The sequence below is a fragment of the Physella acuta genome, unplaced genomic scaffold (genome assembly GCF_028476545.2).
Source record: "Physella acuta isolate Inbredline_101_S28 unplaced genomic scaffold, ASM2847654v3 ptg000539l, whole genome shotgun sequence".
NCBI lineage: Eukaryota > Metazoa > Mollusca > Gastropoda > Physidae > Physella > Physella acuta.
Genome location: NW_026732058.1, coordinates 253,804 through 270,030, shown reverse-complemented (window position 1 = coordinate 270,030; position 16,227 = coordinate 253,804). Strand labels below are relative to the sequence as shown.

General features: G+C 31.8%; 1 protein-coding gene across 3 annotated transcripts; it reads right to left on the bottom strand.

The window, feature by feature from the left end:
* Window positions 1-548: 548 nt before the first annotated feature.
* Window positions 549-15,971, bottom strand: LOC131945904 (uncharacterized). 3 transcript variants are annotated; one of them, XM_059306533.1, is made up of 29 exons: window positions 15,871-15,971; window positions 13,080-13,197; window positions 12,844-12,940; window positions 11,910-12,100; window positions 11,644-11,803; window positions 10,979-11,078; window positions 10,660-10,813; window positions 10,375-10,488; window positions 10,046-10,208; window positions 9,809-9,894; window positions 9,000-9,221; window positions 8,713-8,787; window positions 8,492-8,587; window positions 8,063-8,236; window positions 7,693-7,890; window positions 7,417-7,548; window positions 7,183-7,316; window positions 6,876-6,991; window positions 6,420-6,607; window positions 6,159-6,255; window positions 5,575-5,793; window positions 5,206-5,305; window positions 4,775-4,897; window positions 4,611-4,654; window positions 4,416-4,518; window positions 2,346-4,149; window positions 1,410-1,534; window positions 1,164-1,227; window positions 549-782 (listed from the first exon to the last, which is right to left on the bottom strand). In XM_059306533.1, exons 1-29 carry the CDS (start codon window positions 15,904-15,906, stop codon window positions 682-684), a joined length of 5,334 nt encoding a protein of 1,777 aa, XP_059162516.1. In that variant the 5' UTR covers window positions 15,907-15,971; the 3' UTR covers window positions 549-681. The 3 variants fall into 3 exon arrangements, with proteins under 3 accessions (XP_059162516.1, XP_059162518.1, XP_059162517.1); XM_059306535.1 differs by lacking the exon at window positions 15,871-15,971 and adding an exon at window positions 15,138-15,222; XM_059306534.1 differs by lacking the exon at window positions 549-782 and adding an exon at window positions 789-922.
* Between the last annotated feature and the right edge of the window lie 256 nt (window positions 15,972-16,227).

Here is a 16,227-nt window from a genome sequence, read left to right as displayed (position 1 = left end):
TTATAAAGGCTACGATGAATAAAATATAACATACATAGGTCAGTATTTGTTATTTTTTGTATTCACGTATTTGAATTAATATACTATACTAAGTTACTAAACAAGTTACTTTTAGTAAAAAGATGAGGTGAAAAATAGTAAGATAATACTTTAAACTATGCCAATCATTCTGGTAGTTTTCTTTCTACACCATACTCTAAATTTTAAACAGGACATCAACTTCTATGAGCAACATCACCGAGAATAAAAACTAGATCTAGGAATTGTACCAACAATCTAAAAGTAAAAGCTTAGCTTATTTTATTTATTCCTTCAGCAAACGGTTATGTAAATGTCTAATGATTGAGGAAATGTTTTACCTAATGAATTACTTAATGGCTGTGTTGAGTGTATCTTTTACAGCTTATGAAAATATTATTACATAGCATAGCTCCCACAAAGTAAAAGAAAATATAAGTAAATCTCTTCTGATGAGTGTTGAACATCACACACAACATGCAAGTCAACTGTAACATTTAAAAATGTCAACAATTATAAGTTTGGTAAAGAATTGTAATTAGTGCATAACAACAAGCAACATTAACAATGTATGAGCAGTTGTGAGACAAAACTATTTTTAAAAAAAATGATCAGCATTGATGATTGAATGATCTCATGATAAAGCTTCTTGCAAAAATGTGTTTATTTAAAAACCAGTACAGTTTGTCCATTGTTGCCAGGCTTCTTCTCAACTTGCAGCTTTCTTCTTTTGGTGAATGGCTGGGATTTGGCAACATTGGCTTCTGTCCAGAGGTCAAAGATATAAATAAAGTTAGGAACAACTGAATGGCTGGGATTTGGCAACATTGGCTTCTGTCCAGAGGTCAAAGATATAAATAAAGTTAGGAACAACTGAATGGCTGGGATTTGGCAACATTGGCTTCTGTCCAGAGGTCAAAGATATAAATAAAGTTAGGAACAACTGAATGGCTGGGATTTGGCTACATTGGCTTCTGTCCAGAGGTCAAAGATATAAATAAAGTTAGGAACAACTGAATGGCTGGGATTTGGCTACATTGGCTTCTGTCCAGAGGTCAAAGATATTAATAAAATTAGGAGCAACTGTCTTATTCAACTACAAAAACAACTATTTATTTTGTCTGAATTTTAAAAATTAGTTTTACCTTTACTTTGGTGAGTAATATTCAATAAATGAGAATTCCATCTTTTTAATTTTTCTTCATTCACCTGATATGTAAACAAATTATGTTCTTGAATATTGTAATGCAATTTCAGTAATGACAAAACAACACAGAAACAAATAAAGTTTCCACTTAAATCAGTCATCTATTTCTAATGTGTGAAATCCTAAAATCTCAAGCTTAATTATCAAACAACTTTAATAATAAACTCCATACAACAATACATACATAGTGTTTTGTATAGGATCCATCTTGAGATTGGCCTGAATCCATGTCCATTGGTGGAGAGGCAGAATATAAGCTTCTCATATCCACTTGTTTTGTTTTGTTCATTGATTGAAAGCATTCCAAACCTGATTGAAAGATCAAATTTTAAAAACTACTTGCACAAATAAGGTTTAGTAAATTAATTTTTGCATTTCACAAATTTTAGATTTGTGTAAAGAATTGTGTGTAAAACAATGGCCAGTCCAAGCAGTGTATAATTATTCACCACTGTTAACACTGATTTGTGTCTAGCACTGATTTGTGTCTAACACTGATTTGTGTCTAACACTGATTTGTGTCTAACACTGTTTTTACAACATCTGTTGTGCAACATTCTGTGTAATGCAGACTAGAAGGAGCTGTGAATTTATACACAAAAAAAGGTTACATATTTTATTTCTAAAGTGGAATTAACAGATGAAAATGAGTTGTTAAAATTATTGGTTCTACATCTATAAAAAACACATTAAAAATTGTTAAAATCAAGTGTCAAGTTTATAGAGAACCCAGAAGGACAAGTTCAGTGTATTTGTTTAGACAAGGGGATTTCAACTATCAACATAATTTTACAGAAATATTAAGGCATACCCTAAACAATATAACAATCCTACATTTCTGGATGATATCAAGGACTGGAGCAGACTGTCTTTTGCTGGATTATTAAAAGCAGCAGAGGATTGGGAATGATGGTAAATCATTATGAAAGAGACAACAGTAGTACCCCAATAACTCTTCTGGGATTATAGGATATATAGATATAGAGATATATAAAGAGAGAGATAGATCGACATAGATAGGCTGACAGACAGATAAATGTCCTTTATGACATCAATAGACTGGACTATACACTACATATTTGTTTTGTTCAACACTATCTATGTTAAAAAAATAACTTACCATCAGTTGTGTTTAGTCTACACATGGGCTGTGCTAATCCAATGTTCACTTTGTGTTTTGAATCAGCTTGTGTTTTATTTTGTGCACATGTTGGATTGACTCTATCACTATTCTGTTTTTCATTTGAACAATAACCATAGCTTGACCTGACATGCTCTCTAGAACTGGGTAGATGATTCAACCTTTGGACAGACCCTCTTGCAAACAGTTCCACATCTGTAGTGGTAGCATTTTGTTTTCTGCTCTGCTGATCTGGGTATAACCAAGCAGGAGGATGACTGGCAGACAGTGGACTTACAACCCCTAAGACTTTATTATGGTCAGCTCCATGACCCTGTTCAGGAGAATATTTTTTATTGCGTGCTAGTAGTTGATTGGCACTGAGACCTGGATCACCATGACATCTCTGCTTGTCTGCACTTAAACGAACATAAGATGAACATCTGTTTGTATCTAGTGCAGGGCCACAGTTGGATACAACATTAGATTGTTGAGGCCGCCTAGAGAAATCAGATGCTATATTTACTCTAGAGCTGTTGCCCACTGTGTTATCATCAGGAAGAAGAAATCTGTTTTTGTTTAATCCCGTGTTATAGAAGGTGTCAATGGGATCTGAGTTTCTACTGGCTTTTGATGAAAAGATGCCATAACCTCTGGACACTTGAGGAAGCATCCAACTTTCTTCATGTCTATTGTCATCCTCAGGGTCTAAAGAGAAAAAAGATCTAGAAGAATCTGTATAATTATAATTGTTTCTGTTGTTTTGATAGTCAGAAAGCAAATTCAGTTGATTCATAACTGGTTGAGATTTATCTTGACATTCAAAGACATAAGAGTTTAAGCCACTTTCATCCAGTTCGTAAATGGGGTAGTTATCATCTGATAATGTTTTACTTGTCTTATAAGTAGTGGCTTCTTTTGTGTTATCAAAGTTAGAGACAACAATGCTATGTGAGTTTTGTAATCCTCTCTCTGACCTCACCATACCATGAGTGTCTTGTAAGACTGACCTCTCCATGCTATGAGTGTCTTGTAAGACTGACCTCCCCATGCTATGAGTGTCTTGTAAGACTGACCTCCCCATGCTATGAGTGTCTTGTAAGACTGACCTCCCCATGCTATGAGTGTCTTGTAAGACTGACCTCTCCGTGCTGAAATTATCTTGTAATCCTCTCTCTGACCTCCCCATACCATGAGTGTCTTGTAAGACTGACCTCTCCATGCTATGAGTGTCTTGTAAGACTGACCTCCCCATGCCATGAGTGTCTTGTAATCCTCTAATTGACTTCTGAAGATATGTTATATTTTGGTTTTTGGACAAATTTACAAAAGAAGTTCTACCAATGCTGGATGATTGTAGCAGCTTTGAAGTATTTTCCATGTTTGACATACAATTTCTTGATCGGGTCTCTGGAGCCTGGAAATCACGGTCAACACTTTCATGAAGAGACAAGGAATCTGTTGGTGCATTTTTCTTAGACTGATCCACACTCATCCATTCTCCACAGCTCTCTATGCAGGATGGATTTGCTGAGCCAGTAGGAATCCTCTTCACCTGGTCTTTAATGTGTGGGCTACCACAGTAAGGTTGTCCACATGTGGACAGGGGGGAGGAAGACACGTGTTTGTAGGCAGCAGGTGATAGACTGACAGTTGAGTCCTGATCCACGTCTGATAAAGGGGAATAGGTAGGGGAGGCCAAGCTGTAACTGTTGAAAGATTTCTCACTGTTGCCATTTGCTGAGACTTGAGAACCACTTAAAGAGTTTTTCTCCTTCCAGTCCAGGGTACAATAATGGAGATACTTGAAGAGAATATTTTAGCTATTGTTAAAACACACAGCAAATTTAAAGATGCATAATCAAACGCATAAATTAATAATGAAACACTTTTTTCTTTAAAGTTTAAAATATATATTTACAAACAAAAATGTAGTGAACTTTAACGAAGAGTAGATCCCTGTTTTGTTTCAGGAGATAATTTACAACCATATATTATCAAATGTAATATATAAATATATATATTATAAATATATATTATAAATAAAAAGCAGCATTAAATTAACCTTACTTTTATTATTTTTTCAGGTATTTCTGGCACCATTGCTTTTAAATCTTCCTCATTTTTTTCCAGTATTTCTTGTAAGGTAAAATTTTTTAACAGCAGCTGTGCACTTAAACATAAAAATTTAAGTGTCAACTTCAATGCTTGAAGTTTCTATCTTTACTAATAATATTTAAATAGAAATATATAAAATATAAAAACCTGAAGGAATTTAAGCAAGGTACTTGAAGAAGGAACTCTTCATCCTAGGTTAACAAAAAATTATAAGTTTTCATTTTGATGTAAAAACATATTTTGTGTGTGTTATGTAAATGTTTACTTTTTGTTTTATGTGATATTTCAAAATGATAACTTAATTTACTAACCTCTGAGAAATCTGTGGTTAGCCAATTTCTAAGTAAATCTGAATTACTGTGTGTGTTGATATAAATATTCACTATGTCTCTGATTGTTTTTGCAGCATCCTCTTCAGTCAGGGTGATTAACACCTATAACACATCAGGCATTTATGTGAAATCTCACAACTTTAAAACTTTAATTATATAAAGCTCATGTTTACTATCACTAGTAGGACCATGTTTTACCAAATGAAATTAAAGAAGACTAAATTTACAGTTAAGAAATTAAAACTAATATTTCTGCATTATTTTACAAATATTATCTCTGTTACATTGCATCAGTTGTTTCTCTATTTTTATGAAAACTGAAAACAAAAATGTGTTTTTGAACTTTCTATCAGAACTGCTTACACTTAAGTAAAATTAAACTAACTATTTTATGATTTAGAAAATCTTACTTTAAATTGCACCGTAAAATTTTCTGATGCTGCACTTAAATTGGCTAAAGCTGCTCTCAGTTTGTAAATGTTGTTTTCTGTTTCTTTGTTTAACAGGTAACTGAAATTAAATGTATAGTGCGTTAGTTGTAAAAAAAAAAAGCCTTAGTTTCATCACTTGCTGTCACAAAAAGGGTTTGTTACATGTTGCTATTATAATAGAAGTACTAGTTTGGGTAAAAAGAGAAAGAAGGTTTTTTCTTTGTTTACTTAATTTCCTTCCACATTTCAAGATGAGATTTATTTAGAGCTAAGTGCCCTACAAATAGATAAGATAACAAATGTGATAAAAATGAAAGTGATTAGGATATAGTCACAAGCAGCTTTCACCTGTTGTTTGAATCAAAGCCATGCAGGAGAACATAGCAGTGAGAGAACTGAAGTCCAAGGGCCACAAATCTGTGAACCACCTCCTCAAAACTGAGTTGTCCTTCAATCTCCTTCAGCCCTAATAGTACAGCACAGTGTGAAGTACTTATGATGATGTCAGGGAAACAAACTCTAAGGCAACGTTTGTTGTAATCTCTTTCTATCACTAGTATATTGTGTCTGAAAATAATGTAAATCAACACTTAATAATGTGGAAGAATATTAACAAATATTTTCTATGGGTCATAATTTGGTTTCGGATTACTTGGGTTTCAGATAGTTGGGTTGTTAATTATAGGGTAAAAAGGTACTTTAAATCATTTGAAAGGGATTATTTGATGTTCAGTATATTAGGACCTAACAACATGATTTGGTATTTATACTGCATTTCAAGTTCTAAAATTAATATACCTAAAGAAGGTGTTAATATTTAAAATTTATTACTGATTAGATTTACAAACTAGTTAGCCTGATTAAACTAATATTTTAAGTTATTACTGCAATAAAAATTGAGCCAATTATATTTTTTAAAAAGATAACCCTACTTGGCTTCTAAAAGATACACCAGATGTTTATATTGTGTAACAGTGGTTGAACAGATCAATGCAATGTCAGTTTTTTCTTCTGGTACAGCTAATGGTACTGCAAAGACAAATTATGACAGTTATTTTGTTGCAAGAATAATTTTTTGTATCTAACATAACACAGCTTCTAAAGTTTATGTACACATTCTTATAGCTACATTAACTAAAATAAAACAGATGACTGATAGTGTGGATATGTCTACGTTGCACTGCATATGATACCTTTCTCCTTGATTCTGTAGTTGAGCTTCATAGATAGGCCAATGTAGGAAATATTGCGATCTTTGCAGATTTTTTTGTAAAAATCTCCCAGCTGTTCATCATACTGAATGACTAAAGAAAACTGGTTCACATCTTCAATGTTCTTGAACTCGACATAGGGTGTAACCAAAACTGTGCTGGTTATTAAACTGAAACAAATATTTAAAACCAAAACTTTTATTGTTTTAAAAAGTGGAACATTATAACATGTTACGTGCCAGCATAATTTTCCAATCTTTAGTGATCTTTTAACATTAGTTTTATGGTAATAAGAAATAAAATAAAGTTTTAATATTTGATCCTAAGCAAAATGGATCATTGTGTCTGCATGATAAAGCCTTAAGTTTTCAACCCCAGCTAATAAGAATTTAGCTCCCCACATTATATTTATCATCTTTACTTTCCCAGCTATCATACCTTAGGCACTGTGTGGTTTCTGAGGCACATGAAACATCAATGTGCCAGATGTTAACCAGCAGATCATGAACAGCTGATAGCAAATTAGGCTGACCTCTCTGGACAAGTAGCAAAACCTAAAAATATATCAGAAAAAACAATTTAAACATTACATAAATACCTCTTATATTCAAAACAAACTATTTTACTTTTACTGATAAACAGTTGCTTAAGATTGAATTGCTTAAGCCTCTGAACAACACCAGTAAATCTAATATATATATATATATATATATGGATGTTTGGAATTATAATTTATTTTACTCACCTTAGCTCCAGGAAACTGGGTCAAAAAGTCCTTAATTTCTTGGCATAAGCTCTCCATTTTGGGATGAAATTTTTTATTTTGGTAAAAATTGCATTGGAGAGCAAATAATTGACCTCGAAGTTCATGGAATGTTTCTAATAAAATATAAGTCATAAGTTAGATTCTAAAAATTTTTTTACAAATTTAAACAACAAATTTTAGATTCTAGTTAACAGCTGAATAAAATGTTCTCACTTTCTAATGACAGCTGGCCACTTTCTATCTGTGAAGTTATCCAGGTAATACAGGACTCTAGGCAGGAGTGAATCAGGAGCTCAATGGCAGATCTTAGGATGAATATTACATTGAGGCTGGTGGTCAGATTTTCTGAAATATGATTGTAACAGAAAGTATGTTTTTTCCATACCTAAATTATTTTAATGGATTACAAGTAATTTTAAAAATCTAGGTTTTTATTGCAGGTATGAACCAGAAAATTAGAAACGTAAAAAGAAGTGCAGGATTATTTACTGTTTTTCTCGCCTAGTTTATCACATCCCTGAGACCTTTCTGAGTTTTGCTTTTCATCTTCTTTTAAAAGAAATCTAGCATAGTCAGCAGTAAGACTCAAAAATGTCTCATTAGAGGATACCAATCCCTTTTTCTGTATTTGATCAAAGTATGGGGCAGCACAACTTTCTATACAGTCAATCACTTCATCCATGCCATCTGAAGATAATATTTTCTCTAGATAAAATTACATTTTGCAAATGCAGAAAAAATAGTTTTCCTGCTGGAATAAAATTTAAACAGTTTTTAATGATTATATTTTATCCCAAATAAATAAATAAATATTGGAATAGATGAGTAAGAATAAAAAAAACAAAAAAGGTAGGGCTACCTGAAATAGGAACATCAATCATTTTAATTTTCTCAGTTTTATGCAAATTAGTTTCTGCTTTTGCTGTAGTTGTGACAGTATCCACTTTATTCTTGACTAACTCAGTTGTAACACTAGACACTTGGTTCTCTATTAACTCTACAGCTTTCTTCATATCGTCAGATAACGCAGCACCTTTAAAATTAAATAATTTATTATACAACACAGTTTTGAAAATATATGTTTCTAGAACTATTTTTTATACAGCCAATATAAGATTCATCATTTGAGTTTTAAACTAGATCTACTCTCATTTAAATATTATTACAGGATTTATTTTTTGGACAAATTAATCAAGCATGTTTATATAGAAATAGTTCTAGATTTTAAAATATTTGTCAAGTAAACATTAAGTTTTGCTAATGAGTGCGAATACCTAATATAACAAACCTGTGAGATCTAGAAATCTGACATTTGCTCGAACTTGAATGAAAGATTCTAAGGGATCTAGCACAATTGTTTCTTGAAAGTATACTTCTTTATCCTCTAAAAAAATAATTTCAATTGGGAAGCCACATAGAAATTAAAAAAAAATTAATTACAAAGCGAAAATAGTTTATCAAATTTAGTCTAGATAACATCATGATCTGGTCATACAAGGCCACACAAACCTATAAAATCTTGTTTATGTTTACATATATTTACTTTTTCCTCAGAGGTGTCATTTTCCGACCAATATAGTAATTCTGAAAAATAAAGCAATTTTCATTTTAAAAAGATTGTACATTTAAAAAAAAAAAAAAAAAACTAAATAAGAAAATGTATATAAGATCAAGATTTACTGACTAAAAATAATTTTTTTTTCAAAGTGTTAAGTCATAAATATGGCAATTTAACAGTATATGAAGTTTGATTTTTTTTTTTAAAAAGTAAAAAAAAAAACCAACTGTTGTGTCACCTGAATCTGACAAAGAAAATTTACTAAAACATTCAGGAGGTTTGGCTGGGTGGTCTATGGTCATCTCAGGTAAAACTTGCAAAAAAGGAATCTGTTCACAGACAACATCAAATGACCAGGGCAGTTTTTCTTCCTCTGCTGAACAGTCATCTTGTGTAAGCCTTTGACATTCAATTACTTCGCTGATCAAATCTGGTAGAGTAGGTGCAGGAAACTTTGGCTCTGAAAGCAATGTATAGCTGCAATTAACAGTTGATAACTAACTCTAATACATTTATAAAATGTAGTTGTCACAAAAATTAATAACATGAACAAATTTTGGAACCTGAAAATGACAATATTTTTGTAGTTCTACAACTAAAATTGCTAAGAATTTATATAACATTATGCACAGCTGCTTTTGTTTCCATTACATGAGTCAAATACCCATCAGAGCTGGTTGGACTTAGTCATGTCCTAAAGACGCAGACCAAACTTAAAACTTTGGGTTAGGAATCATAAACTCTACCATCCAACCAAGCTGTACCATATTTAAATACATAGTGTTATCTAAACAAAAAGCTTAGTAAAATAAAGAACATTTATAAACTTAAGAAAACACATTTATTTACTGAATTAACTATAATTCATTATTGGATTTCAAGGGAACACTCAAAAATTTTCTTAACAGCATTACATTACATGTAATAAACATAAAACTAAACTATTTTAAAGAAAAATAACTTCAATTACATATTTAATTAAGATACTCTTTATTTTATTTAGAGCCTTTTTGTGACTTCATGAAATAAATAATTTAAAAATTGTACCTGGAATTTGCATTTCATCAAAGTGCTTTTCTTTTTCCCAAATATTATTATTCATAACTTGCAATAGTTTGTTTGTGATTAAAGGGCTAAAAAAAAACATTTTCTGACATTAGTTTTGTGAACAGTGTTAGGGATAAACTACAAAAACTTCAAATACAAGCAAATAGTTTGAAGTAAACAGAAAATGTCATAGTAATTACACATTTAGTATTAACTAATATTAATTTTTAAAAATACCTATGATTTAAATCCAGGTTTATTTCTGTTAAAGCTAATGACTGAACTGTGAATTGTATCAAATCTATTGGTTTCTCAGTTTCATAGACCAGTTTGGTTGGTATCAACTCTAAAATTGAATCTGTCAGAAGATTCATACATAAGCTGTCCTCATTTTGGTTTTCTGAAGAAAAAAAAAGAGCAATTAGTATTTGTCAAGGTTTTTATAATATAAGGAATATAAAATCTAACACTTTCAATCATTAAAGAAATTACAATTAATCCCATGAAGAACTACTAATAGTTTTTTAAGGATATATTTAAAAAAAATTAGAATTAGTTGATATTACCAGCATTATTTATTTCCAAGAATGACTTAAAAGTTAGATTGATTGGCTCCTCCAGTTTGCTTATTATGATTTCACTGTTCATTCCTTGTGACAATATCTGCATCATATTTTCTGCTAATTGATAGAGAATAGCTAAAACAATTTTGATGAGGGCCTCAATAGTTATTTATTAAATAGAACATTTTTATTAGTTAAGTACTCTCCTTCTCCTATGGACAGAATCTGATCATTTAATTACTTTTAAAACAATTTAAAATGTTAGTAGTGTTAAAATATGTATCTTACTTTCAGATTGTTCCTGAGCTGTTAAATTAAAATTTTGGTCAACCCAGTCAGATTGTAGCTCTTTAAAAACTACACCAAACAGATGAATGCTTTGAACAAGATCAGAATCTTCTTTACTTATGATGTTAGGTGAGAGCAGTTCTTCAAATAGATTCTGAAAACAATGGTGTTAAGAAAGTAAAAAAATAACACCTAGATCATTTAGACACTTAACAATAAGCCCTTTATTAAAAACAGATGGCAAATTGTGTTAAATTACAACAGAAAATTCATTAAGCAGGAATAAAGAAATTGAAAAGTTCTAATTTGAGCCACTTACATTATTTGGACTCTCTAAAGACATTTTTTTGAACTTCTCATTAAAAAGGAATGCTTGGTCTTCTGTTTCTTTATCATCATTTGTTAAGGTCAGATCACGGCTAAAGGTTTTATAAATTAAAAATTTACTAATAAATATACTTTAAATTTCACAATTGAAAAAACTAAGATGTATTCCTATTTAAATGGGTTCAACACATTGTGTAAGTGAAAGAAATGGGTGCTCTACATTGTCAAGGAGGAAAGGTGTGCTAAGGATAGTCTTGAACCTGTCATCTTATTGACAGCAGACAGTCTAATGATTTATGAATGCTGGCATATATTAAAGTTACATCTACAGATCATCAACTAGAATCATTGTTTACATTCTTTTGTTTCAATTGCTATGATATAACTGGTAGTGGCGCATTAACACAATCTCTCACACCCAGTTTGTAAAATAATCTTTTTACTTTTATATAATTATATGTATAATACATATTTTAAAACTGATAATCAAGAATGCTAAGTTGCCCTCATTTGTTACTTAAATTTATTTTCAAATTATTTTTTCATGGCCTATCAACTGACATTAATCTAGTTAGATGATGCTGATGACAGATTTAAAAGAAACTTGTATGTAAAGTTTGCATTTATCTAATAAAGGCTGTGATAAGCTGATCTTACATGAAAAAATCAGTTTCTTTCCATTCTGAGCCATCTTGCTTTAGCAGAGGATCACTTAGTTCAACAGCAGTCAACCTTGAAAGTAAAAAGCTGGTGGATGGTAGCTGTACAATTGCTTTATCAAGTTCATTGTTGCATAGTGGCACTTCAAAAGTATTACCTTATTTAGAGCAAATTAATCAGAGTAAAAAAAAGCTTATGCTTTTGATAAGACATGTAAATGGAAAAGAAAAACAGGTAATATAATTTCTCAAAAAATTATGTACCACTCAGCTTCTTTCTTGGTAAAAATTCATTAAGCATTGATATGGAATGTTTGATATCAGAATGCTCATTCATAAATTTTAAATCAAGAACTCCATCAATGTCTAGTGAAAGGTTGCTATGCTCAGATTCTGGGTTAGAACTTGGGATAATTTCAAAAAACTCATCCCCAATTAAATTAAACATGATGTCTCTGAAAAAGAACACAAATAAGTTAGGATAAACATACATTGTTTTAAATAGTCATTTTTCATTTAAAATATCTAACCAAAAGCTACCTTTACAACTATTAACAACATATTTTCAATAGTTTTCTATTAAAAAGAAAATGTCTAATGACACTTTAATTAAAAATAATGATAATTTTAAAAATGTGGACCTTAAAAAGTAGTTTTGGTCATCTTTATAAAAACAAATAAGATTCACACCTTACTATTAAATTATGAGTTCAAACTACACAGTAATTTTAGTTTTTATCACTTAACCTACAAGCCTACATGTAGGTTTAATCTTATTCTTAAATAATTACTGTTTTATAGAACAGATCAATAGATAGGATATTTCTAAATTAACACCTTTTTTTATCATCATCATCTTTTCCCATTTGTGCCCAAGACAAATGGGGCAGATGAAGTAGAGTTCATCTGGTTTCAATGACCTTGTCAAACAAGGGGATAATGTGGTCAGCACTATGGCCAGCTGCCTTTGTTTTCCATAATATGAGTTAGGTACCCATCAGAGCTGGGTGCACTTAATGATGTTCTATTGTTTTGAACCCGGATTTTTAACTAAAGATTTTTGGGTTAGCAGTTTAGCTCTCTAGCCCTGGCCCGGGCACACCACCCCTTTTTTATACCATTTATAAAAGCTCCAATTGAATATAAACTCTAAATAAAGTGATGCAGCTCCATACATTGTCAAAGAAATTATTCTTACTCTTCAAAAGTTTCCATTCTGAGCACATTTATTTTTAAAAATAAATGTTTGAATGTATCTAATTCATCATCAGGAAGCTGGTCCTCTGTAAACTTGTCTGTAAAAAACATTTAACAAAGTGATGGTTGGACCAATTGAAAAAAAACATTTTTAGTATTTTATAAAAATGTATAAAAAATAAGCTGTAGCTGATTTAACATGAATAAAAAAATTAACAAATTTTTATAAAGGCCTACCTAAAAAACAAGCTAGAAAATCATCCTTTGAAATGCAACAATCCCCAGAATGTTGTGTTAGATGGTGTGGCATATAAAGCATTTTTTTATACAGAAAAGCATTTTTTTCTGTAATAGCCTGAAAAATTATTTAATTATAGAGAAAAAATCCAACAGAACTTTGAAATGGCTGCCTATAATGCCTAACTAAATTAGTAACTATAGTTAGTATTATTAGATTTTATTTATAAAATAAAAAAATATATCTGTAGATGTAGATCTAGGCCTACTAGAAATATTCTATAATAATATTCTGTATGACTAGGCACATAAAGACTTATTTAATTAATTAATTAAACTAATTTTGATAAGTACAGTTTACTTGTCCGGTTTCTGTAACTATACTTTGTTTTATGTGGACGAGTAGTTAGCCCATCGCACAACCCCCAACCTGGACGACCAGGGCACAACGTTTGGTCTGGCCCCTATCCGTGCAGATCTGTCTGACTTTGTTAGACCTGCCAGGAGCACTAGGCTTCCGTCGACATAGCTCTGGGGGTCGCTGGGGCACACAAGCCATCCCACCACTTTAAGGCGGTGTGCTATCAGGATGGCATGACATAGTGTCGAACATAAAACTAAGGAGAAAAGCAAGGCAGGAGCCTATGGGTGTGCAAATAAGAAGGAGGAAGTGGTGCTGGGTGGGAAACACGCTACGAAAGGCTCACCCAAATGTTACACACCAAGGGCTTGAGTGAAACCCCCAGGGAAATCGGAAGAGAGGGCGCAAAAGACAGACCCGGAGGCGGAGTCTTCTTGAAGAACTGAAGCCAACAGGGATGTCTTGGGAGACGGCAAAATTAATAGCCGGGAATCGGATGAAATGGAAGGAAATGGTTGAGGCCCTATGTTCCATAAGGAGCAAAGAGGACTAAGTCAAAGTCACAGTTTACTTAGTACAGAGTACAGTACTAGATCTAGATCTATAAGAAGTAAACTCAGTGTCTGAGTGTATAGAATAGTATAGATAGTTGCATAAGTTTAGTATAGACTTATAGATTTAGTTTAGTTACAATAGTTAGGCCTGTGTAGGCAAAAACTAAAAGAGTAAAAAGAGGTTAAAACTGAAAATTAACTAGTCTAGATTCTAGTCTACTCTTACAGTTACACAACAACACTCACTACAACTACACTACTAACTACATACAGTCCCCACACTTTCAAAGTTTTGGTGATCTATCGTTTTAGGTATGTAAAATCGCCCGCGGCTAGTAATGTACGAAAAAGTTACCTCATTGTCAAGGCTTTAATAGAAGTATATTGTGTCAAATATTATAGATAAATGAATAATAAACCTAAATCAACGGCTAAATGTATCAATATAGGCAAGAAATTAACTTTAAACAGCAGTGTGCGAGCAGGATTTGCTATATAAAAAGCGGCCATCTGTAAGTTAGAGTGGCTCCAACTGAATCTTGCGCTATAAGTTTACAATAATAAAATAAACAAGATGGCTGTTATAGTAAATGAACATGGTTGCATCTGTTGGAAACATCGCTAGTCTTCATTTATTACTGAAAAGTTTTAATTCAATTGTTTAAAGTTTAAAAACATGTACATAAATAAAACAAGGAAACATTTTTGTATTTTTCAAAACATAAATCCTCCTCAAAATGTGAAATAATTATTAAAATTTAAGGTGTCACCTGTTTTTCACATTACTAGAAAATCTAGTCGCTGGCGATTTTAGTATATTTACGTACCTAAAACGATAGATTACCGTTTCTTCTACTCACTCTTCTCTATACTCTAGATCTAGTTACTTATTTATACTAATATTTAATATAATAATAATTTTATTAATATACTTAAGACTTAAGACAAGTAAAAGTAAAAGTTAAGTTAGTTGACTATTTCAACTATTTGTCAGTATTTGAAGTCTTGGTAATCTATCGTTTTGGGTACGTAAAATCGCCCGCGGCTATTAATGTACGAAAACGTTACCTCATTGTCAAGGCTTTAATAGGAGTATATTGTCATGTGTTTGTGTCAAATATTATAGATAAATGAATAATAAACCTAAATCAATGGCTAAATATATCAATATAGGCCAGAAATTAACTTTAAACAGCAGTGAGTGAGAGCAAGATTTGCTATATAAACAGCAGCCATTTGTAAAATAGAGTGGCTTCCCCCTGAATCTCCCGCTAAAAGCTTATAAAATAAAACTTAAACAAGATGGCTGCTATATATAGTAAAGGCCGATTCTAGTCGGAATAAGATACGCATGCGATACGCATGCGCAATGGAGAGAAACTACGACTTAGCGGCGATGTTTTTGATGGTACTGCGCATGCGTGTGTTTACAACCGCAGAACCCTAATACCAACCCTAATCCTGTCCTTAACCCTATCCCCAATCCTATCCCTAACCCTATCCCTAACCCTATCCCTAATCCTACCCCTAACCCTCATTCTAGCCCTAACCCTAGCCATAGGTCACTGCGCATGCGCAGAACTATCTTTTGCCGAAAAATCTTATTCCGAGTAGACACTTCGTATAGTAAATGAGCATGGTTGCATCTGTTGGAAACATCGCTAGTCTTCATTTATTACGGAAAAGTTATAATTCAATTGTTTAAAAACAGGTACATAAATGAAACAAGGAAACATTTTTGTATTTTAAAAAACATCAATCCTCCTCAAAATGTGAAATAATTATTAAAATTTAAGGAGTCACCTGGTTTTCACATTACAAGTCGCGGGCGATTTTACGTACCCAAAACGATAGATTACCGAAGTCTTGCACTTACAATGTTGTAATAGTCTTTTCCTAAAAAACGGGGCATTTTATAATGGTAATTTCAATGTTTTCTAGAAGTCTAGAACTATTACTATTATTACTAGATTTTAGATCTAGATCTAGAATCTAGACTCTCTAGTACATTAGAACATTTCCTTCATCTTCTGCTAGCTAGATCTAGAATCTAGATCGATACAATGTGAAATCATCGAAATAAAAATTTTCCGTATCTCCAGTTTTTAAATTCGTTTTGTACACTAGGTAGGGTCTATATTTATCTTAAAGAAAATAAATAGAAAATTTGTATAGCATTTATCTTTATCTTTTTGAGAAGCAATGTGTTAAACTACATGATTATTTACATGAA